Source organism: Podarcis muralis, chromosome 2 (genome assembly GCF_964188315.1).
Source record: "Podarcis muralis chromosome 2, rPodMur119.hap1.1, whole genome shotgun sequence".
NCBI classification, from domain to species: domain Eukaryota; kingdom Metazoa; phylum Chordata; class Lepidosauria; order Squamata; family Lacertidae; genus Podarcis; species Podarcis muralis.
The window spans coordinates 38,944,362-38,970,298 of record NC_135656.1 but is presented as its reverse complement, the minus strand read 5'-3'; the positions used below and the strand labels follow the sequence as shown (position 1 = coordinate 38,970,298).

Here is a 25,937-nt window from a genome sequence, read left to right as displayed (position 1 = left end):
AAGTGGTGCTTCAGGTTAAGAACAGTTTCAGGTTAAGAACGGACCTCCGGAACTAATTAAGTACTTAACCTGAGGTACCACTGTATTGGAAGTTTAAGTGGCACACACCTTTTAAATCTGCAACCTAGCTGGCACTTCTAATTGGATAATAGGTATTGTTTTACTTGATGTGCCATTTTTCTTAGACCTGATGGCATGAGAACAGAATAAAGAAAATTCAAATATTCTACTGTCAAATGGGTCATAATAAGCAACCACTATGCCGCGAAATAAATTTCATAACATGCACTCCAAATAATCCAGTATTACAGGAATTTGATAATAACAGACTTGCTTCTGTCCTCCAAAGTCCTTTCTGAGCAGGTAAGCAATTTGTTGCAAGAAGAAGATATCTGTTTCACATGAAAAGCCAGCAGGGATTTCTAAACAAGGTCAGATGTTTTTATGTTGTTGATCTCCATCCACCTTCAGGAAAGAAGGCATTCAAACCACATGTATTTGTGTCGGGTTTACCTACTTCCACAAGAGACTAGCCCTCAAATTCTGCAAAACTTAACCCTACTCTCAGTTTAGATGTTCCCTTTACAGTCAAGGCAGAGCACTTCAAATATATAGAGACCAATTTGCTATTCTAGGATGATTAAGTAGGAATTGTCCCCTTCTCACAGAAAGTGAAACTATGTGGCATCTAACCACAAACCCTCAGTTCACCCCCCCAAAAAAGTCTTTGACTGACTTATTTTGTACAGAAAAATCAGAAGTGATCTTGTGACATGTGGAAATAGCTTACATACATCATACACGCAATCAGCAAATAAAAAAGCACTTCAAACCAGCTGTCTTTCCTCCTCTAGTCAGCTTTTCAGCCCCCCGTCCCCCTGCTAGCTGCCACTGTCCTCTGGTGGGGCCAAGAAACTGTAGTGCTATAGCTCTGGTAGATTTTTGAATGGGGTTTCTCCTCTTTGAAGAGGTGCAGTGGCTCATCAAGCACCTTTTGTGAGATTAAATGACAATTTTAATGAAGTGATAAGATTTAATTAATCTGTAGAAGTAAAGCATATAAATTTGCTTGCAGTGCAGGAAGAAGAGGCGTATATTTAGTTCCTCTTTAATGCCTCTCAACTACAAACGTTAGGATGAATTCAGGAGGCCCCCCAACCCACAAAAGCTTACCATGTACCATCTTGTGGAGCTGCATGAAGTGGTAGCTTCCTGTATCCCTGAGAAATGCAAGAATTTGCAGTAGTGGTAACACCGAGCTTAACCTAGTTGTCAGGGGCCACACATAGCCAACTCTACATGCAATTGTGGGGACTTTATACTGTAGCTGTGTGGCCTCTGGATATCTGCCCCCACCCACACTGAACTGCCACTGAATACAAGGTGGAATAGGAAACATACTGGTAAACCAAAACACATTGCAAAGGTGGGTCTGCATTTTTTTTAAAGAAAAAGTTTTCCTTCCCCATCAATATCTTGGACTAATGAATAAATAAATTCAAAACCACAGTAGTTCCTAGGATGTTAATCTCAATAAAACATGCTTTTGTCAAATATTCCTGAGCAATCCCCTGCCTCAATCCCCCCCCCCTCCAAATGTGTGTGTGTTTCTAACTGAATTAGGACATTCCGGGGAGGGGGGGGGAATTTTAAGTACTCATCTTCTGTTCTGGCATCCTGAACTCAGAATCTCTTTCTCAGGGCTTGAGAAGAGATTATTCACATTCAAGAAACTCTTATTTAAAAGTTTATAATGATTACAGATTGTGTATATTTCGTAACCGATTCAATCTCATTGCCAGTTCAAATGCAAGAAATATCAATAAACCATCACCTACCAATAGATTTTTCTTGCATGTCTGGTATACTAGAAAAATAGAAGCAACACATTTTTTTCAACCTATAACGTACCTGAATGTATAAGTACAACATTTTCTGAAGGTCAGTGCCTTGGCAGTAATCAAGAGCATTTCACATGACTGACACCAACATGATATTCTGAATAATTTGATACTGAACTGAAACCAAGAATCAAAAGAGGTATATAGGAGCAGTCACAGATAATGTTAGCACACACAGCTGGTAACATCTGTTTTTCAGCAGTTACTGCATAGCACCGAGAAATTGATTCCAATGAGAATACCAAGTAATTCATGGATGCGTATAAATTTCAGGAATTTCTGTTATGTTAAACACAGAAAAAGACACAGAAAACAAATGTTGTTTATCAACACATCAGATTTTCAAGTTGCTTTGCAAAATAATTTTTAAAACATTGTGGTAATTTACATTTCTTCTAAACAAGAATGCAAGGAGAATGAGAAAGTGTGTGTGTGTGTGTGTGTGTGTGTGTGTGTGTGTGTGTGTGTGTGTGTTAAGACACAGAGACTACCTAATGAATATTTTTCCAGACTGAATTTTACTGTAGATCATAAAGATTTTATTGGGAATAAAATCAAAGGCTCTGAACAGTAAACCATCTATTCTACGTTCATGCCAATAGAGACTGTCCCTTTTGTTGGAAATAAACATTTATTTGAACACTTTGGACAGAAAAAGCTATTCTACCTTCAGTGTTGGATTCTGGAACATCTCCAGGAAAGAGAAAAAGAAGGAAAGAAAGTTTAAATAGGTACAGGCACTTTAAATATAATCATGAAAACAGCTGTATAAGAACTTGAGCAGATGTGCATAACTAAGCAAACTTGCTCAAATCTAAGAATCTGTTGACCCTCAAATGCGTACTTAGATCTTATGTGTCTGTTGTTTCCCCATTTGTTTGAACTGAGGTAGAAGATCTCACATGCAAATGAATGCACTATTGAAATGAATGCAGAAGTTGTTTGAGATAGGAAACCATATGCACACGTGCAGGGCTTCTGGATCAGATCAATAGATCAGCACACACATTTCCAGTACAGTACTGGAGTTAAGAAATTAATTCATTTATTGCTTGCATCTGTGTAAAGCGGATTCCCTCCCCCCCCAAAAAAAAATCACCCGCAAGTTAATCAAAGAAACAATGCTGAGTACGTTTGAGCACTTCTACAGTGCCTGCGAGTAAAGTGTCTAGATGGGTCAATGAGTCAGTTCCTCATTTAATCTTTTCATTCAAAATTGTAGGATTATCATTCTCTCTAGCAGAGATGTGAACAGTCGGAAATCTGCTATTCATAGAGCAAGTGGAAATATTTCAGTTTTACTGCCATAGGTCCTGCTAGGAATTTGTTGTTGTTGTTGTTGTTTAGTCGTTTAGTCGTGTCCGACTCTTCGTGACCCCATGGACCAGAGAACGCCAAGCACTTCTTTCTTCCACTGCCTCCTGATAAGCTGTATGGTTTACTTTCAAGTTTTTTGTTTTACCTTGAGGTAGATTAATTGTATGTAGCTACTGGCACAGATTTGTTTCCCAACCCTGTTATCATTTTTGGATAAACTGTAGTGTTAGGGTGGCTTCAAGTTCCTAGAACAAGGAGAGGGAACTAGTTGCTCAGTCTTGGACCAAGGGCTCCTTAATGTTCCCAATTGCAGCTCTTAATCCTTGTGATCCCCTGACTATGCACCTTAATTGCTTTCCCCACAAGCACAGCACTCCACCCCCTTGCTCAAATGGCAGTGGCAGCAGAGGTTTTAGGAGAGTTTTCCCCTTTATGCTCTTCAAATATTTGCCCATGTGCAAGCTGGGACAGAGGCAAATAGGAGTGAACGGCTGCAACGTGTTAATGGGAGACTTGTTAGAAACTTCATAGGTGCTATGGGGGGCACAGGGCAGAAGGGTGTTTTGTTTAGTTGGGTTTAAAAAAAATTAGGCAGCTTATGTGGGTAGTCTCTGTCTAAGGTGTCTTACAACAATAAAAATTATAAAATAACAACAACCACAAAACTATCAACAGACCCCGGAGAATAGCCAATAAAAAAGCTTTCGCAGCAAATTAAAACACTTCCCACAGCAGTAGCAAACCACAATCCAGGACATAAAGCATCAATCACCAATTAGCCCATTGGAAAAGTTATGTCTTTAGGGAAAGGCTTGAAGCGTGGGAGCCTGTCGAAGATCCACTCGCATGGCGTTCAGAAGTCGTAAGGTTACCAAGCTTGCTGATCTGTGAGATGGACACACATAGAAGGCCTCTCTTGTGCATCTGAATGTGTGGGTAGGCTGATATGGGTGCAAGAGGTCTATCGAATATCCTGGGCCTAATTTTTTAAAGCTTGAAACCAGGCCCATTCCATAAGGTGGTAGACTTAAATGGTTGAATTCTGGACTATACCACTTCACCATAGCTTTGCTCACTAATCTTTTAGTTTAACAAACTGAAAAACAATGTGTAGCAGCACTCATAAAAATAAACTCCCGCCTACAGGCTGAAGAAGTACAGTCAAGAATTTGACCCTCTTGGCCTGCCACCATATACTCGAAACTTGTAGAATCAGTAGATCATGTCTGATTCTTGAGGCTCATAATAAGATGATGGCTTTGAAGGGGTCTAGAGGAGCCCTTATGCTCAGCCAATACCACTGGCTCTTCAGCCTCAGTTCAAAATATGGCTTCTTGAATGAGTTGTTAATATGATGATCAGTCTATATGCTGGCGTTGATATAATTTACAAATACCTAAACAGGCAGATACGAGTGGGTTCAAATGGCTACAATATAGTGTAGTCAGTGGTTTCAGTGATACTTTGGTTCAAATCCTAATGAAGCCTTTCTTTTAGCCTTAGTTCCCCAAGTATAAAATCAGAAGCATAACCATCTCCCTCACATAACTCTTGCTAGAGTTGCTAGGAAAATGATTTTAAAGTTATTTACACATCAATATACATACATAGCAAGACATAGTAATAGTATATTTTTGAACACTTAGGCTCTGCCGTGGGTAGGAAATTCTGAAATGTGGTTTGGTTTATTGTATAAAATGGTAACAGTTTCACTTTTGGTCTACTGTAAAAAGTTTTCCCCCTTCTTGTTCTAATTTATGTTAATTTTCTTTTGGGGGCTAAATTTACTACTCTGGTAGCCATGCATAAACTATTGAAATAAAGTGGTATCTGGAATCCCTCCAGTAGTTACAGCCAATTGTGTATTTTATAGTTTTGTACTTGGGCTAGTAAAGTGACCAGTTAATCTGGCAACCATCTCTAGTTATTGTTTGAGAACAGTGGTGGGCCCTCTTTCACATATAGTTACAGTGTGCCATTTATTACAGGATGATGTGATGATGCCCCAGAGAATAAGACTGCAGTGGGAAGCTGCTATTCAGCATCCAGAAAGTGTGAGTATTTCTCTTTGTCATTTTCTTTTAACAGTGAGGCATGCAGCTTGTTTTAACAGGAAGGCTTGGGAAATGTTATAGTGGTTTTGATTGTAATGGGTGCTCCTTAATCTAGCAAATTTGAAGGAAATGTTTCTGGAAGTTTTTACTCAAGTACCTTATTTGTTTGTTTATATTCCATGAAAATTCTATATGTGACCTGATTTAAAAGCTTTATCTATTGCAAAAATGTGATAAATTAAACAAGGAAATGACCACTGTAGTTAATGAAAACAGAATTAATGACTCATCCATCGATTAACTTTGTGAAAATGCGAACAGATTAAAACGATAGTAACAATTGGGTTGTATCCAGCAGTGTCACTCAGCTGTGACAGTAAGGCTTCCATAAGACAAAAGTGGCAGGTTGCAAATTTCAGCCATTCTCTCCTGCCCTGCATGGTTGAGTGACCCAGAATATATCGCTCAAACTGCTTTGTGAATTAACACTGTTAAGTACCTAATTATAATTGTCTATAATTTTCTGTATTTTGTTTCCTTCTCATCTCACTTTTTATACCCCCATGCATATATGTACCTGCAATGTAGAATAACTCCTTAATTCGTCTGATGCTTTCTGCAAAGGCAAGTTGGACGCTTCAGACGTTCTATAACTTTCCTTCATTGTTGACACAAAGCTGCTTTTTGGAGGAGTCTTCACTCTTGAAGGGATGGTGTACAGCAGGCATAAGCAAACTCGGCCCTCCAGATACTTCGGGACTACAACTCCCATCATCCCTGACCACTAGTCCTGTTAGCTAGGGATGATGGGAGTTGTAGTCCCCAAACATCTGGAGGGCCGAGTTTGCCTATGCCTGGTGTACAGTCAGAGCACCTCTAGAGCTGGATTAGGAAAAGATAAAAGAGAAGCATTTTTATTGCTGAGGGGAAAGGTAGTAATGGCTAAGTAGACCCACCTACTAATGTTGAATAAGTTTTACAGTATTAAAGGTCCATATTTGGTAGACTGAAATTGTCCTACAGAAGCATCCTTGATAAAGAGGTAGCACTGTAAAAAGGAATGTTCTTTTGCTTCTGTTTTTTTAAGGACCCACCTCTTGTCTATAACATATTATAAACTGATTTTAATATGTAAATGGCTGTAATGCCTCCTGGGACAGGTGGTGAAGGGGCGTGTCAGAAATTGAAATTGAATGTGGAATAAAATATTACCTATAAGCCAGGAGGTTGCACAAGGGTTAGATGTTGTTAGTTTGCAACTTAACTACGCTGCTGCACTGGTTCTGCTATGGATATCAAATTGCTGCTTTGCTTAGGCATATGAAAGGAAGTCATTCTGAAGAACTTATTTTGCTATTGCATGGCTCATGTGAGGGAAAGCAACGTTGCATTTAATTTTTGTTTTCAGTTTCATAGTTTTAAAATAACTACTAAGTGAAATTGCTTGGCACTTGTTTCATTCTTGATGTGATGCTCTGTTAAAAAAACCCCAAAAACCATAAGGGAAAGATGTGAAGCCATAAGGGGACGGGGCCAGATGTATAATAATCATTTTCTTTGAACTAGAATGAAAACAACAAAAGTGGAATGGCTTGAGTCTAATTTTTAGGCATTAATCCATACCACAAGATTACCATACATAATTTGGCAAGCAGCCTTGTTAGAGAGGCCCACAGATGACAAAGCTTCAAAAATAGTCTAATGGGCGCAATTTTTTCTTGCTAGTAAAATATAGATCTTATAGTTGATATGTATGAGCTCATATTCTGCCCAGTCTGATTTCACTTGTTTGGACATGTTGCATAATAGTGAGATGTTACTGGGGATGGAAATTGAACAAATGCATGGTTTTTTCATGACCCTGCAGGTGTCTTCGACTGTGGTTGCTGCTAAATCAGCGGTATGTGTGTTTGGTTTGGGCAGGCAATTCATTGCTGATCTGTGCCTTTGCTTTCTTTTACTGGGTGTGCCATGTTTTTCTTTATCTTCTTTCGTTTGTTGCTCTGTTTTTACTGTTCTCTACTTCAACATTCATTCTATTAATATAAAGCTGGGGTAGGTAAGTATAGTTGCATGAGCAATGACAATATACTTCCTCTTTGGCCTGTTTAGGAAGCTGAACTACTGGGAGGGTTAGAGTTCTCTTACCACAGTTTTCTGTTGCAAGACTGAGGAGTCATATGATGTTATGTCATTCAGAGGCAGCATTACACAGTGGAACAAGGCGCAACAGATTTGTGCAATGGATCCTTCTGCTTCATCAGCAATGTGTACGAAAATGATCCTTACATTTTGGCTGTTTGCTTTATTGGATGGGAGGTTTAATAACATACGAACTCAGCAAAGTCTGTATTTCTGAGTTTGGCCAGATCGAGGATGTCTCTCATTACCGATGTAGTTTCCCCTTACGTGAGCACCCTAGGCACACATTCCTTACTTGTATCTTCCAGTATGTATCAAACAGACCCACCCTGGACATGATATGTACCTTGCTTGCAGACAAAGACTTGCTGATCATCAAAGTAGCAAAGAAAATACAAGGTAGATTCCAAAAAGCTTTGGGATGGGGGTGGGGCATTCAGATTGTGATTGTATTTTTAGCATCTTTATGATTTATTGTAGAAGAGTAATGTGTGGTTTACATGGAGAAGAGTATTATTTTTCTGCTTCCTTTTGTGTATATATGTTAAATATGTCAAAAGTATTTTTGTTTTTAAATCATAGAGCTGTAGAGTCGAAAGGGACCCTGAGAATCATCTAGTCCTACCCCCTGCAATGTAGGAATCTCAAATAAAGCATCCATGACAGATAGCCATCCAACCTTTGCTTAAAAACCTCCGAGGAAGGAGAGTCCTTCTGAGGGAGCCCATTTCACCGTCAAACAACCCTGAATGTCAGAAAGTTCTTCCTGATGTTTAGTCGGAATGCCCTTTCTTGTAACTTGAAGCCGTCAGTTCGGGTCCTACCCTCCGGAGCGGTAGAAAACAAGTTTGCTCTAACTTCCATGTGACAGCACTTATCGTGGTAGCCTGTGGCTTTAAACAATAGAGTTTCATTCATGAAAAGCAGAGTATAGAGGGAAAGAGAGCTGGTTTGAAGTGCTTTTTATTTGCTGATTGAGTGTATGGTGTACACTCTGCTTTTGAAGTTTGTCCCTGCCATCCATTCTGTATACTTTGTGCTGGGCTAACTTAGTTGCACGATAGGCAGATATTGACAAACATTCTTAGCTCAGTCAAATTTGGTTTTGCTACTACTGAGCTAAAATGGTTTGGTTAGTGTTGCAAATTTGTTTAATGTTACATAATCTCATTCATTAGCCTTGTGTTCAGAAAGCTCTCTGTCAGTTTGGGATTTTTGCTGCCCAACTCTCTAGTTCGCAAGTGTCCCAGTTGTACATATGTGCCTAATTTTTTTTTACCTTGTTTTCTAACTGATTGCGCTATTCTGCATAATGAATTTGCAGTAGTCAAGGTTTTTCCCATATATTATCCGTTAAGGAAATTATTGAAAAATAAGTTTATCTAGTTTTAAGCAGATTGTATCTATTGTTTATGTGGAAACACAGTTTTTCCACTTGCACAATATGGATATTGGAAATGAGTTTTCTGTACAATAAAGCTGAAGTACTGTAAAGTTCGTTTTTACTACGTTCATCTGTTATTCTATTGTTCCACTGTACAGTTGTCTGATGACTTCCTAATTTTGGGGTGTCAAAAAAGCAATGTGCAAGACCACTTCCTCCCCTTAATTTCTTTTAAAGCTCTGCCTGTGATCCTCGATTTTCCAACACCCATCAGCCTCAGATAGCATGGCTATTGGTTAGGAAAGGTGATAGTTGTAGTCCAAAGCATTTGGAAGGTACCAGTGTGGGGAAGGCTGTACTAAATTATAGTTTACTACAGGGGTCAGCTAACTTTTTCAGCAGGGGGTCGGTCCACTGTCCATCAGACCTTGTGGGAGGCCAGACTATATTTTGGAAAAATATATATGAAAGAATTCCTGTGCCCCACAAATAACCCAGAGATGCATTTTAAATAAAAGCACACATTCTACCCATGTAAAAACACCAGGCAGGCCCCACAAATAACCCAGAGATGCATTTTAAATAAAAGGACACCTTCTACTCATGTAAAAACACACTGATTCCCGGACCTTCCGCGGGCCAGCTTTAGAAGGGGATTGGGCCGGATCTGGCCCCTGGGCCTTAGTTTGCCTCCCAATGGTTCACTATTATAAGAATGAGCCTAAACAACCATTGGGCTGTGTTCTAGCAGGGCCACAAGATGGAGTTCAGAAGCTTTTGCTTCCATTTTTTTATCAACTGTAGCTTGATGTGTCATTTGAACTCAACAAACTGTGATTTATCTTAACCATGGTTTGTTTGAAACTACTGTTTAAGCTTTGGATGTAGAATTAACTGTGGTTCAATTGGAACTTTAAAACCTGATCTCCTTAAAGGAGATTGGAGAGGAGAATATGAAAGCTTGAGGTTTGTGTAGGTTCGTTTCCATCTTGCTATAACTATGGTTTTAGTTGGAATCTGGCCATTGTCACTGCTAGTTTTAAATGGTTACAAATTCAACAGTCTCTTGTTCTGTAAGTTTTGGTGAATCTATGCTACAGCGTAAGGAAAAAGCCTGTTCTACATCCTTGACTTTTTTCTTTGTCTCCTTTTCACAAGAGGGTTTGGTTTGAATAACCTTCTAGACCTTTTTCCTTTTGTAATTACAAGTCTGCACCAGCATTTGGGCCATGCTGCCACCCCATCAGACAACAATATGAGGAGGTTTTCCTTATGCAAACACATGCCATTTAGAAATAAAACATCTATTGTGACAAGGCTTTCTGAGTAAGGCAAGGTCTAAAGTAGTATTTTTCCTTGGAGTTGATATGCACCGGAAACACTTTTGTCTCTGTAAGAATGTATTTAAGCAGACCTGGGCATGTTTTGACAGGCAAAAAATAAAGGCCCAATAAAGAATATGAATACTATGAAAAACTGAAAAAGTTGCTTGATAATTAGTGGTAATCCCATTTCTTGTTAATGCAGGATGAACAGAGAAATACAGACTATTACAGCAAGATTTGGATTGTAGAGGCCAAACATAGATGTATCTTATTTTTTTTTAAAAAAAAGGAAAGAGAAGAAAATGATTGAAGACCTCTTTGTTAGCACTGTTTCAATTTTTATTTATTTAGTCAATATAATGCATACAAATTGAACATGGATGCAGCAGTGTTTGCTTCTGAGATGGAAGTAGGTATGCTAAGATCAGTTTCTTATAGCCTTGTGGCTCCGCAGGTAGCTGCTTCACTCCTCCATGTATACAGAACATGTGACTGAAAATTGTAACATAGGAATATTCACATATCTGAAGGAGCTGCTCATGCATATAAATACCTGTATACCTGAAGGAGTCTATAGCTCAGCCTGGACACTGAGGTCCTCCTCCGAGGGTCTTCTGATGGTTCCCTCACTCTGAGAAGTGAAGTTATAGGGAACCAGGCAGAAGGCCTTTTCGGCAGTGGCGCCCTCCCTGTGGAATGCCCTCCCAGCAATGTTAAGGGGATAAAGAACTACATAACTTTTAGAAGACATCTGAAGGCAGCCCTGTATCAGAAAGTTTTTAATGTTGGATATTTACTATGTTTTTATATGCACTGTAAGCTGCCCATAGTGGCTAGGGAAACCCAGCCAGATGGGCGGGGTATAATTCATAATAAAAAAATATTATTAAATGTAAAAGAAATAGAATTTTTTTTAAAAAAATCAGAATCCCTTATTAACTTTCTGATGGCACCATCTGCATGTTTGACTAAGTGGTAGATGGAAGATCTGCGTTTCCTGCTAATACTGCTGAAGACTTGCTAACTTGATACATTACACATAGGCTGTGTTATCTTGGCCAACTTATAAACAAGTCTTGTGGCCCCACACGTAGCAGCTTCAGCCCTCCCATTACATGAGGATTAAGTCTGAAGTATTCAGTTAAGTAGGGGACGCGGGTGGTGCTGTGGGTAAAAGCCTCAGCGCCTAGGGCTTGCCGATCGAAAGGTCGGCGGTTCGAATCCCCGCGGCGGGGTGCGCTCCCGTCGTTCGGTCCCAGCGCCTGCCAACCTAGCAGTTCGAAAGCACCTCTGGGTGCAAGTAGATAAATAGGGGCCGCTTACTGGCGGGAAGGTAAACGGCGTTTCCGTGTGCTGCGCTGGCTCGCCAGATGCGGCTTTGTCACGCTGGCCACGTGACCCGGAAGTGTCTCCGGACAGCACTGGCCCCCAGCCTATAGAGTGAGATGGGCACACAACCCTAGAGTCTGTCAAGACTGGCCTGTACGGGCAGGGGTACCTTTACCTTTACCTTTACCTATTCAGTTAAGTACAGTGGTACCCCGCAAGACGAACGCCTCGCAAGACGGAAAACCCGCTAGACGAAAGGGTTTTTCGTTTGCGAGTTGCTTCGCAAGACGATTTTCCCTATGGGCTTGCTTCGCAAGACGAAAGCCCATTAGGGAAATCTCCGGGACAGCGGGGAAGCGCAGCGTGTCTTCCCCACTGTCCTCGGACCTCCTCCCGCCGCCCGCCATCGGAACGAAGCTCCGATGCCGGGCGGGGGGGCGGGAACGAGTTCTCCCGCCGCCCGCCATCAGAACGAAGCTCCGATGCCGGGCGGGGGGGCGGGAACGCGTTCTCCCGCCGCCCGCCATCAGAACGAAGCTCCGATGCCGGGCGGGGGGGCGGGAACGCGTTCTCCCGCCGCCCGCCATCGGAACGAAGCTCCGATGCCGGGCGGGGGGGCGGGGACACCTCCTCCCGCCGCCCGCCATCGGAACGAAGCTCCGATGCCGGGTGGGGGGGGGCGGGAACGCGTTCTCCCGCCGCCCGCCATCAGAACGAAGCTCCGATGCCGGGCGGGGGGGCGGGAACGCGTTCTCCCGCCGCCCGCCATCAGAACGAAGCTCCGATGCCGGGCGGGGGGGCGGGGACACCTCCTCCCGCCGCCCGCCATCGGAACGAAGCTCCGATGCCGGGCGGGGGGGCGGGGACACCTTCTCCCGCCTCCCGGCTTCGGATGGCTTTCCTGAAGACTTGGGGTGGGAGGAGGGTTTTCCTTCCCACCGCCAACATTCAGAATGCTGTTCTGAATGTTGGCGGTGGGGAGGAAAAACCCTCCTCCCACGCAAGCCCCGGGAACAGAGGGAAAGCGCTGCGCGCCTTCCCCTCTGTTCCCGTACCTGTCCTGAAGGCTTGCGGTGGGGAGAAAAGCCCTTCTCCGCACCGCCAGCCTGGCAAGCGGTTTCCCTAGGAACGCATTAATTGATTTTTAATGCATTCCTATGGGAAACCGTGCTTCGCAAGACGAAAAACTCGCAAGAAGAATAAACTTGCGGAACGAATTAATTTCGTCTTGCGAGGCACCACTGTATAGCATTATGAAGTAGATAACTATGGTTAATGGCTTTGGAACAAGCAGGGTATGCAGAGCCAGGATGACTCCATATCCTGGCTTGTTCTGAAGATGTTAACCATGGTTTCTCAGTTTGAATGGCCTGTTTGTGTAGTAGTCAAGAGTGAAGTAGTTGCATGTGAGTGCACAAGGCTCATTCGTATCTCAGCTTATTGCTCTCTACAGTCTTTAAACCCGATTTTCATAACAGATGTGAAAGGAGATCTATCAAGCAATATCACCAATTTGAAGTCAGTCTGGCCTCAAGGTTGACTGATATGAAAATCAGTAGAGAAGCTGATAAATACTATTGGATTCTAGTTTGGATCTTTGATTTAATATATTGCTGCAATGTTTATGGTTTCTAAAAACTTGGAGTCTTGTATATCAGGGAATTCATCTTTCTGCAGCTACAACTGTGCCATCTGCACACAAGAGCAAGGGATCAGCTGACTTGCAGGAATCCCAAGGTCTTCATGTATGCAAAGATTTTTAGGGGGGAAATCTAAGAGTAGAAACCAAAAAATGACCCAATGGTGATTGAGCATACCTTGCAGTCATAAAATGTGGCTGACTGTTGGAGGGAGAGACAAATCAGAAAGGGTGTGGAATGCAATGGAGTAATCTAGTACAGTGGTACCTCAGGTTAAAAACACCTCAAGTTACAAACACTTCAGGTTACAGACTCCGCTAACCCGGAAATAGTACCTCGGGTTAAGAACTTTACCTCAGGATGAGAACAGAAATTGTATGCTGGCGTTGCGGTGGCAGTGGGAGGCCCCATTAGCTAAAGTGGTACCTCAGGTGAATAACTGTTTCAGGTTAAGAACGGACCTGCGGAACGAATTAATTTCGTAACCAGAGGTACAACTGTAAAAGGAATGACTGGCTGTCTGGGACCCTGAACAGAAGCGGGCTACACTGCAACATTGTTTTGCAAGTCAAACATGCATGTATATTCCACAAACACCAAGATTTGGTGTGCATTGCATTTTATTTTAAATAATGACTGGAAAAGTCTGCTAGTTGCAATTTAAATCTTCAGAACAATGTTCTGTAGCTTTAGTTCAGAAAAATAATCTCTTAAAATCTGTTTAATTTCAAGCATTCATGAAGTTTGAGGGATAGAACTGCCAAATGTAATGCTTTCAGTATAACAAACAGATGTTCTGGGAGTGATGCACAAACAAACTGTATACAAAATAGAATGTGTACCCTTTTAAAACTCTTGACAATAGAACACCTGGAATGGATGTCTGTACTAGGATTCTGAGATCCTGAACCTGCAAGATGGTCTTGGTGTGAAAAACTGCCATGATACTGTTGGAACTATTTTAGTGTCTCCCTTGGCACCTAAGCCCCTGGAAAGATCATTTAATAGACACACACTTGGCTGAAAGAGCAGTACTGGAAAAAATGTAAGAATGACTGGAGCAGTACTGGAAAAAATGTAAGAATCCCAAGTCGTGTGAAGGAAATGGGCACACAAAAATCTATGTATTGGAAAAAGGGTAGTTTATTGATGCTGGAAGTGCAATGCTTATGGCAGCTTTCATTAATTGGGTGTTTCCACATAAATCCATTGAACCATGCTTGAATTTAGCGGTGTGTTTGTTTTTCATTAAGCTAGGCCTGTAGATTTTTTTTTTTTAATTTGGTGTTTCTGAAAAACCACAATGGATTTTCAAAGCTAGTTGTAGTTCAGGACTGTTCTAAATTTTAATGAAACGTCACAAATGAAAACCATCCCTTCTGATACAACTTTGTAATTAAATTTATATCCAGTATGGCCTCCACATGCCAATAACCACATCTAACAATGGTTCTGTTTCTACAGCGCTATAGTCCTAGATTCATAGTATACAGCTGAATATATTCTGTATTATATTCTCATGCATAAAACTGGGGCTGGAGTTACTAAATGTTAAAAAGATCATTTTCTCTTCCTCATATATCGGGCAACTAGCCATGGGCATTGCATGAGATGTGATATCTTTTATGGAACCCATATGTATGTTTACTGTTGGCACGTTTCTGCTAAAGCAGTACAAAAAACCAAAATCCTAGCCCCAGCTTTCTAGCCAAATAGTTTCCCCTTTGTAGTGGTTATTTATGGGTTGGGTTTCTTGTTTCATCAGCTTCTAGGACTTTTCACCACTAAGAACTGCACTGGAATCATGCCAGGGGCCTGAGGATTCCATTTAATCTGCATAAGTGAAAGTTTCATAAGCCTTTGAATTGACCTGATTCCTAGTTAGCTGTTTGCTTGTTTTTGCCTCCATATAATGACTAATCTGCCCCCTGCAAGTTTGGTAGGGAGACATGCATCCTCCATTTGACCCAAAGTTTCTCCTGTAGTTGTGAGACAAAAACGGTAATCAGAAAATGATTGTGGACAAAGTAAGCATTCAACTTGCAGTAGCATTGATCCGCAGATGGGGGACATAATGAAATCTGCCCCATTTATTACCATGAAGTTTGAATATATCAGGAAGGGCTTTTTATTCCTCAGATGTTGGCTCAAGCAAGTTTTGTCCTTCGTGAATGAAAAGAGTTGGAAGAATGTTAAGCCATAGCCACAGGAAAAAGGTGACTAGGGAGAGGGCAGGCTGAGAATTTCAGAGAGAGAACGTATAGTCTTAAATATTGAGAGGGGATATTACTGTGTTTGCAATAACTACTGTTTTCTATAATTAATTAATGATTGCAGTTGCCATGCCTCCTGTAGCCTCTGCACCATAGAATGGGGATTGTTGAGCAGAATTGGGAGTTCTGAGCAGATAGCAAACGACTGTTGATAAATTTCAGTCAACCATAGTTAGCTTATTCTGCATTTGGAGCTCAGCCATGGTTTGGGTTCCGAGCTATGATTAGTGCAAATTAAATTCATGGTTAATGGAAGGCATTTGTAAAATCCAAACAGGATGTACGTGAACATGTTCATATGTATCCTCTCAAGGAGCAGCAATTTAGGTACCTGTGCAAAAAATTTTGCAATAAAGACTTCATCTTGGTAACTGGATGAATCACAGTGAACAGAAGTAGTTTACTCCCTATTGTTTTGGCACTGCAGAAGCTGAGTACTGTACTTTACTTTGGGGATTTCAGTGTTTCAGAAGGTAGATGTGAAAGCACACATAGATGTACTTTAGCTTTGTAACTTTTTTTTCCTGTGCCTTTTTGCAAAAGGCTATGACCTCACCCTTCATACACTGAGTGTTGTTGTTTTTTAAAAAAAAGATATTTGATTAAAAATTACAGGTGCAATATACAGATTATGAATTTATTTAAGTTTATTCTACATAGAATGGAGGTAGGATGTCCTCTTATTAAAACCACATGTGATTATATTTTAAACCATTTATGGAAGCAAGGCTTCTCATCCATTCAAAACCTTCAAGGTAATATCCTCAGTGGTAGCAGCAGTGTTAAGTTTGCCATGTTCTCCACATAGACCTGAGGCGTAGGAAATCGTTTCAAAGCCAGGTCTCTCCTGGAGTCTTGGAGCTGTTCAGATACATGGCTTTGGCTCAGCCCCATCTCTACAGCAGTCATTAACTATAATCATGAACACATGAAAACATGACTTTTCTTCAAAGGAAAATGAGAGAGGGCAGCTTGTTGGTGAAATTTTAGAACTTCCTTCTAATTTTCCTTTTGTTTTTACCTGCGGCAGCACTTCTGAAACTCATTTAATTTGCATTCCATCATAATCTAATACAGCTTGTTCCATTCCAACTTACTGTGGAATGCCTTTAACATATTACTTTATGCTGTTCCTTTGAAAATTTGTTGTTTCAGGTTCCTCTCAACTTCCTTTGAATGGCAACATTTTGTGTTCTACACGTGCGATGTGTTAAGTTATAAAAGGGGGGAAAATGTTCCTTAGCATCAATTGAATTCAGTAGAATTCAGTAACTGAACTTGTGGGTTTATATACCAAGGTTTGCAGCAAGCAGTATTTATGTATACGGAAGTATTCCTTGAGTGGTATTTTATACAGATTTGGGTAGCTTATTTGAATGCAGAGATGAATTATGTTTATTACAGGTTTGTGACTGTCTCTTTGCCTCAAGCCAGTATAAATCGCCTTCAAGTAGAGAAAATGAGTTTATCTCAGTTTCTTATTTTTCTAGTTTTAATTTCAGTTCTCCACATTTTGAAAATATAGTCTACCTGAAAATTCATAATACATATGTGTGGGTTCTCCTAATACAATGGTACCTCGGGTTACATACACTTCAGGTTACATACGCTTCAGGTTACAGACTCCGCTAACCCTGAAATAGTGCTTCAGGTTAAGAACTTTGCTTCAGGATGAGAACAGAAATTGTGCTTTGGCAGCGCGCCGGCAGCAGGAGGCCCCATTGGCTAAAGTGGTGCTTCAGGTTAAGAACAGTTTCAGGTTAAGTACGGACCCTGGAACGAATTAAGTACTTAACCTGAGGTACCACTGTACATGCATTTCATGTCTGAGAAATTGATCAGTTGCCTACTCTGAATGGGGTTGGCAGGGACGCAGGTGGCGCTGTGGTCTATTCCACTGAGCCTCTTGCCAAGCAGAAGGTTGGCAGTTCGAATCCCACGACGGGGTAAGCTCCCGTTGCTCTGTCCTAGCTTTTGCCAACCTAACAGTTCGAAAGCATACCAGTGCAAGTAGATAAATAGGTACCATTGCAGCAGGAAAGTAAACAGTGCTTCCATGCGCTCTGGCAGTCATCACAGTGTCCTGTTGTACCAGAAGTGGTTTAGTCATGCTGGCCACATGACCCAGAAAGGTTTCTGTGGACAAACGCCGGCTCCCTTGGCGCCGCACCCCATAGTTCACAGTTTGGGGGTGCTTCTGGATCCAGCACTGTCACTGGAGGCTCAGCTAGCCTCATGGCCTGGAAGTACCTTTTACCAACTATGACTGGTTCAACAGGTATTGCCATTCCTGGACCAGGAAAGCCTTGGGGTGGAGGACACCAAGAGATGTTTGAAGAGCAGCAGCTGAAGCAGCCCCGGCAGCAGCAATCTCTTAATTAGGACCTGGGCTGTGGTCTTTTCCCATCATCTCCTTCCTCTAGTGTCGCCATTACCTTTAAAAAAGAATCCTATGTATATGTGCATATTCACTTATTGTCTGCTGCCTTAGGGGGCTGTTGCCAGGTTCAAAGGCAGGTTAAAAAAATATATGAAGATACAGCAATGATCACTCATTTGCTAACGACAGCCAGAATTGGAAAGATACCATCCCTCCATAGATTCCTGGAGAGTCAAATCTGGGATATGGCATATACAGTGGTACCTTGGCTTCCAAACTCAATCTGTTCCGGAAGTCTGTTCTTAAACCAAAACCATTATTAAACCGAGACCCGCTTTCTCTAATGAGGCCTCCCGCCGCCGGTGCCCTTCCACCGTTCGGATTCCATTCTTAGACTGAGGTAAAGTTCTCAAACTGAGACACTATTTCCGGTTTTGCAGAGTTTGTAAACCGAATCGTTCTTAAACTGGACTGTTCTTAAACCGAGGTACCACTGTATGATCAAGTTGACAGATCTGGTTAAAGTAAGAGAGGGTAGGCAACAAGAATGTTTTTAGTGAGAGAAGGAGTTCATTTCTTATTGGAATAAGAAAATGCAAGAGTCAGTGAATCCATATTCTCTGTTGGGGGGAAATTAAAACTCTGGGGAAGGAAGTCATCATAGTGCTATGACAATTGTTCCATCAGCACAAAAATTTCTGCTGCCACATGGAGCCATTCCCCTCTCCTCCCCCTGTGTGCTGTTCTGGGGGCTCACCTGACCCCCTCAAGCCAATTGTGGGGTGGCTTGGGGAAGAAAAACCCATTGCCCAAGTGGAAACCCTTTAATGGACTTCTGCTGGCAGAACTCATTAGTTGAATCTGGCCTTCAAGAAGTACAAACTCAAGAAGTGTCAAGGAAACTAAGAAGCAAATAACTGTTTCTATTTGAATAGCAGTAGTAAAAGCAATTAGAGGGACGCGGGTGGCGCTGTGGGTAAAACCTCAGTGCCTAGGACTTGCCGATCGCATGGTCGGCGGTTCGAATCCCCACGGTGGGGTGCGCTCCCGTCGTTCGGTCCCAGCGCCTGCCAACCTAGCAGTTCGAAAGCACCCCCGGGTGCAAGTAGATAAATAGGGACCGCTTACCAGCGGGAAGGTAAACGGCGTTCCGTGTGCTGCGCTGGCTTGCCAGATGCAGCTTGTCACACTGGCCACGTGACCCGGAAGTGTCTCCGGACAGCGCTGGCTCCCGGCCTATAGAGTGAGATGAGCGCACAACCCTAGAGTCTGTCAAGACTGGCCCGTATGGGCAGGCGTACCTTTACCTAGTAAAAGCAATTAGATGATTCCTGGTAAATAGTTATTGAAATGCAAATCTATAATAACATTTTAGAGCAGGCTTCCTCAACTTCGGCCCTCCAGATGTTTTTGGCCTACAACTTCCATGATCCTTAGCTATCAGGACCAGTGGTCAGGGATGCTGGGAATTGTAGTCTCAAAACATCTGGAGGGCCAAGGTTGAAGAAGCCTGCTTTAGAGATACTATGATCCAAAAACATAATGTTTTGCAGGTTGTTTATATTTATATTGTATTTAACCTTTTCTGTTGTTTTCCTAATCAATCAAACATACACCCCCCCACCCCCACCCCCCCTTATCCCTATTCTGGAGCCTTGTGGTCCTGTGTATTTGCCATGCTTAGTGGACACAGTTTGCTGCGTTATGAGGATTTTTGGACTAACCCAGAAAAGTGTTGCTTTATGTTCTTGGCAATCCAGCACTTACTAATACCATTAGGGTATTGTATAGTTTGGGCACTGGCTGTTGGCAAGTTTGTATACTTCCATTGTGCAATAATAACTGCAAAGGAACACTTCTAAAAACAAAGTGGGAGTGACAAATAAGCCCTTTGTTCTGTTTTCAAACTTGGGGCATTATTATTTTTTTAAGTCCAGTGATTGTAGCAATGCTAGACATAAAGATGTTGGAAGATGTTTAAACTGTTGGTAAGAAACTTGCTGTTAACCTTAAAGTAACCAAAGATTGTGCAAGACCTTGAAATTCATTCCTTTGTTTGAAGCTTCTGTCTCCCTGCTACTGATCTAGTGTCTATGTTCTGATATAGCTCTGTGGCTCAATGTGCTGTTCAAGCATCAGGGGCTGCATATCTATGAAAGTGCTTTCCATCTAACACATCTGGTCCACTGCTATTGTTTTGTCATCTGTACAATGCACGCTCCTGTTTTGAATGGGAAAAGTTGTTTCTCTCCTGTTGGCTCTGTGTGACCATTCAAAATGGGTATACTTTAAGTGGCATTGCAGGTTCTGGGAAAATATGAAAGGACCTTATATTTTTCATCTTTGAGCTTTGTTGTATGTGCATGGCTTGGGCACCAGGGCCACGATTTCAAAGGAATTCAAGACTCCACAGTTCGGGGTCAGACTTTCAAAAGGTCTTGGATCCCCTTAGAACATCAAAGAGAGTGGGCAGGCTTTCAAATGAGTTCAGTATTTATGGAACTCATCTAACAATCTGCTCTTTATTTAGGTTTTTAATTAATTTAGCCTTTCATTCTTGACAAAAAGTTAATTCCGTCTTTAGGTGCCAATTTGAAATTGTGTTGGAAATCTGGGTTTACAAGTGGAGGCTTTCTCATTTCATAGCATCTTTCTTGAGGCAACTTGGTAATCACACGTGGCAGACTTGTTGCTGCAGAGGGCAAGGCTTAGAACTAGTGGGTAAAAATTTCAGGGAAGGTTGTTTATATTTTTAGGATGGCCTTTAAGTTGCATAAAATCCAGAACAACAGTAAAACAATATGAAAGAGGAACAACAGATAGACAGTATCCTTAAAACAATTCAGTACAAGTTAAAATTCATTGGGGGAAAATAATTATATTTAAAATTCACCTGGTGAAAAAGGCAACAAGATTAGACACAAGGTAAGCCTTCCTGGGGAATGCATTCCACAGACAGGTTGCCACCACTGAGAAGGCCCTCTCCCAACTCACCATTCATCATGCTTTAAATGACAGGGTCATCTAGATATGACCTCGTTGTACAGGTAGGTTCATGTTGCTGTAGACCTGTGTGGGGAACCTGTAGATGCTCCAAGGGCTGGTAGACAGTATCACCTCCAGGTAGTGTGGCCAATGCTCCATGACATCTGGAGGGACACAGGTTTCCTAACCCAGGACTATATTCGGGTCCCAACTAGTGAATGGCTTTAAAAGTAAGCACCAGCATTTTGAATTGTGCTTGAAGTGGGCTGGAAGCCAGGACATCAGCAAGAGATTTTCTTCATTGCTGAGTCCCAGGTGACAGCCTAGTACAGGCTTCCTCAAATCTGGCCCCCCAGATGTTTTGAGACTACAACTCCCATCATCCCTGACCACTGGGATCATGGGAGTTGTGGGGATCATGGGGGTTGTAGGCCAAAAACATATGGAGGGCCGAGTTCGAGGAAGCCTGGCCTAGTAGCTGTAGTTTGATTCCATTTCCTGATTAGTCTTCACAAGCAGGCCAGTGTGGAGCACCTGGGTCTAATGTACTCAGGCATCAATAACTATAGCCAGGTTGTTCCAATCTAGGAGGGATTGCTTTTGGTTAGCTGGGGGGAAAAAACTGTCAGTGCCACAGAAGCTACTTTGGTCTCCAGAACAAACATTGGACTTGTGAGTATTCTCTGACTGCTAATCTGATCCGTTAGGGGAGTGCATATATTCATAGCAAGTCAAACAACATGTACAGAAGTCATTCTTTGAGACATAATCTCTCTAGGTTTGAAGGGAGGGCAGGGGGACTGGAGAATTTAATGTGGGTGAGAAAATATATATTTATTTGTATTTATTAAATTTGTATGCCACCCTTCATCTGAAGATCACAGGGCAATTCACAACATAAAAAATATGAGAACACAAAATACATAATAGAACAAAAAACAACCAATAGCCTCTGCCCCCACAAACACATGGTTTAAGTAGTTTGTGAACCTTGCCAATTGGCAAGTATGTAGTAAAATTAACACAATCTAAATTTTAAAAAAGGACATGGTTTCCCCTGTGCCTCTATCACTGATTTATCTATGTGGGATAGCCTGTCCTTTCAGCTGCGGAATATTTTAGGTGCAACAGGCATACATTGGAAATAGGATTTTGCTTTTAATCTTCAGTTTATAAGCTTTCTGGTAACATAGAGACAGGATATATTAAAAGGCTGCTCTTATCTTCAGGGCTCTTGCTTAATTGCCACTTCATATATTTTCCTAAACTCCCTCACAGTGTTTGTTTCATGCTTCTAACAGGAAATCAAATATTGATTTTCTGCATACTTATACAGAGTGAATTTATGCAGCAGATTTGCTTTGAGAGTAATATTTCATTAAGCCAGAAACTCTCATGATTTAGCAGTATTTAAAACACTCCCTTTAGATTTTTGTTGACTTTATATCTGAAAGCAAAGGAAGAACAACAATCAAAATCACTTTGGGTTGGCTTTTGTTTGTTTTTCTGCAGCAGTGTATGAAAGAACAATTTAAAAGAGCCATTTCAGCCACGTTTTAAAGAAGAGACCAGAGGACAGCACAACGGGACTTAGTCTCTCTCACACCATGCCCATCCCAAATCTGCTCAGGTTTTGGTCTTGCATTTAAATTACTGACATGAGTGCAGTTGTAAACTTTTCTTTATTGACAGTGGATGTGCTTGGACTGTACTTATTGATCTCTACCAAGCTCTTTCTCTTGAAAACCGCAGCAAATCAAGTTCTCATATTGGGAACAAAGCCACAGTAGAGCTCAGCATAAGGAATTATTGCTTTTTGAGGTGTTTCTTGAAGTGGGATCCAAGATGTCAATTGTTTATTGAAAGAGCAAGCTATTCTCATGGCTGTATCTTGGTATTCACAGAAAAAAGATAATTGGCTATATCATTCTGTTATGAGAAGTTGAATAAAATCACTTTTTAATTGTAGGAGCACCTAGGTTTTGTATTAGGAAAAAATTGCTCACGAAAGCTGTCCATTGAAAGCTCAGATTGGCTTTCTTTTTGGGGGGATGTTGTTGGACAGGATTTAAAGAAAACTTTGAACAGTTATAGCAGACCTAAGTTATAAGCATGTTTATTCAGACTCGCTGAGCTCAATCAGCTTTACTCCCTGGTGCGTTCAGGAGCATACTGTTGAAAGTGTTTTCACAGCGATTCCCTCTCTACAGGTAACCAAGGGAACTATTACTCTGGGAAGTGTATGGAATGGGTCTGGTGAGATGTTTAAAAGAATTTTCAGCACCCTCACTAAATTACAATGCGCAGATTTGGGGGAGACCATACCAGTTAAAACGGGTTCTGTAGTGTAGTGTTTGGTAGTGCAGATAGGCCCTTTGTTTTGGCATAGTGAATCTTGCTTTCTGAAGCCCAGGTGATCCTTTAGGCTTCCTTTTGTACCCAAACCCTGTGCTTACACTGAACTGGATGCTTTATAAATGTTGCTTTCTTCTGAACTATTCTGCCATATCGGCAGGAATACTTGGGCTGAAGTCATTGAGATTAGAATCTCCTAAATCCTGGTTAATCTATTTCAACTGGCTCATGGATTGGACTGCTAGTATATTTACCCCAGAGCATTGTGCATATCAGAGGCAGCTTTAACCTGGTGCCTCTTCATTATATAGTGTTTCAAGGGTCTGAACATAGCTAAAACCTGGTTACTTTGCATTACTGCTTTTCACAACTTCGGGTGGAACAGCTAACATTCTGCTCTAATTGGAAACCTGGCCATAAGAAAGCCAGTATTAAGACTAATCTGTCACCTCCTGGCAGCTGTTCATTAATTTATATTTGTGTAGCTTTGGCCGGGTCAGTCTGCTTTGTGTACAGAAGCTAAGCTTTCTTATCTTTTTGTTATGGAATTCCTTTCAAACAGGCAGAGCTGTGTTTGCCCAGCACTTCGCATCTTTTCCCACCTACTTCTTCCAGTTGTCCCACCCCCACCACACTTAGTTCTTGTCGTGTACCTTAAACCTTATTTTGTAAATCTTATGAAATGAAAGATTCTGGTGCACGAGAGCTCATGTATATATCCACACACATGTGCGTATGCACATGCACACACACACTCTTTGTCAAATTAATATGAAATGCTCAGTTCTTAAACAAAAAGCAAGCTATCTACCATTAGTTTTGGATGGGCTTCCCCCAATTTTGCGGTAACACAAAGGCTTGCTCCCTATGAATTATTAGGAAGAGATGCACCCTGGTGGTCTTTGTGTATGGAAAAATTAGTGAGCAGTCATGATAGAATCATTTTAAGCTGCTGCTCAAGCATGGAAATTTGATTTGCGTACTTAACAAACTACATTCCCCACTATACATGTAAGTGTTGTGACCAGACAGTTGATTGAACTTTCTTCAGTTGATATTATTCTCCAGCAACCAAACACTTGTGTTGCATGGCAGTTCAAATATTATGCAGTTAAAAGACTCTTCATACTATGACATTTGACTGTCCACAGTGCATTTCAGGCATGCCACAGCTTGTGACCAGCCAAGCATTGGTCCTGCCAGAAGGTTGTCAACCTTCATGAGTTAGCTGGAACTGCAGATAAACAGCAAAATATGAGAGGGTTCTTGCACCCCAGGCCAAGTGATGATCTATGGCTGGCATGCTGTGCTTCACTTCATGGGTTACAAGTTGAGCAAGTTTTGATATGTACACAGTTACATTAACTTCAGTTAAGATTGTTTTATGAGTGAACAAGACTTTGATCATTAGAACCAAAGCTTGGAATACGTAAGTCACTTCTCCTAATGTTAATTTTGTATTCAGATAGCATCTCCGAAGTCTGTAAGCAGAAGGGCGCAGCAAGTGTGAAATGTCAGTAACAGTGCAATTAGCTCAAGATCTCTTTTGTTTACTTTGGATACATAATTAGTGGGAAAGACAAGACTAGCTTGGGGGGCCCTACTGGCCACCTAGATAAGCAAATAGATGGAACTGTACGTGTATATGCTGCCTTGGCAGTCCAATCTGATAACATTAGAAAAGCCATCACAGCTGTCGGAATGAAAACGTCTAAACAAAACTGCTGCACTCACTTAAAGGGTGTTGTAGTTTTTAACTATGTATGGGACTTGATATGTCTTTAGGATGCATGGTTAACTGCTCCTTGTATCTGTAAAGTTGATGGATGGAGTAGATTGCAGCGTAAACTCTGTTAGTAGTAGCATTTCCTATGTTGAGAGTCATGGTACATTGATACCATGTGCATAAAATCATAGAATTGTAGAGTTCAAAGGGATAACGAACACTGCATTAGTAGCACCAAGGTGACTTCCCTGGGATGCAAGCCCAAGTAGTGTGTATGGAGGTCCTGGGCTGCCTAGATGACAAGTTTCCCCCTCTTGGCCTCAATGATGTTGTCCAAAGGAAAGCGCAACAATATGTTTGGCACCAGCTTGGTTAATGCTGAAGGTTAATGCTGCAGGGCCGCCTTCTCTCTTCAGAGAATGTCTGAAATTATTTAACTGTTTTAATGTTCTGTTAGCTATACTTCCTAAAGGTAATGTCTGTTTGTACTTTCAGATTATAGGTTGCCAAATTGAGAGAGAGCCAGCAGAGGCAACTGAGCGATACACTCGATGGATCAATAATCTAACCTGTGAGCAGCTTCTTACTCAGGTATTTTGCGTTTATCTTTTTCACCTTAAGATGCCAGAAGGCTGATTGCCATCTATTTCTTCTGTTTTATGTTGTTTACTCACTTAGCTTGAGTACCCAGGAAGTGGAAGTGTACTTACATAAATCTACCAGGTAGCAAGAGCTAGACAGTATAAGTGTATTTCTATGTTCTTAAAATGATTATAACAGGGAGGAGAGAAAGTTATAGAAAGCGGCTGTACTCCTCATATTTCTTGTTCCAAACTGTAGGTGGACAGAATCTATACCATGATCACTGCAGTTGGGCTGCACTTCATTACTTACAAGTATCATCACTTTAGCTTTCACAAAATGATATTTTTGATTCAGGCTTCTATGCCTAATTATGCAAAGCAGTTAATTTATTGACATAGAAACTAGGGTAGACATTATTATACACTTTGTTAGATTTAGATTCTTTGGGAGAGCCAATGTGGTGTAGTGTTTGGCGTACTGGACTCTGACCTAAAGTGATCTGATGTTCAAGTCCCTGGCCAGCCATAAAGCTCAGTTGGTG

The 25,937-nt window shown here is 41.5% G+C and overlaps 1 protein-coding gene across 6 annotated transcripts in view; it reads left to right on the top strand.

Annotated features, from left to right (window-relative positions):
- The window catches only part of QTGAL (queuosine-tRNA galactosyltransferase), a 182,298-nt gene that overhangs the window by 33,971 nt on the left and 122,390 nt on the right, over positions 1-25,937 (top strand). For all 6 annotated transcript variants that reach the window (XR_013391844.1, XM_077924299.1, XM_077924298.1 and 3 more), the window contains 2 exons: positions 5,207-5,272; positions 25,307-25,402. Coding sequence is in view for 5 of the 6 variants with exons in the window: in XM_077924299.1 (XP_077780425.1) it covers positions 5,207-5,272; positions 25,307-25,402 (162 nt within the window). In the remaining variant the exon portion in view is untranslated. The remainder of the gene's footprint in view (positions 1-5,206; positions 5,273-25,306; positions 25,403-25,937) is intronic.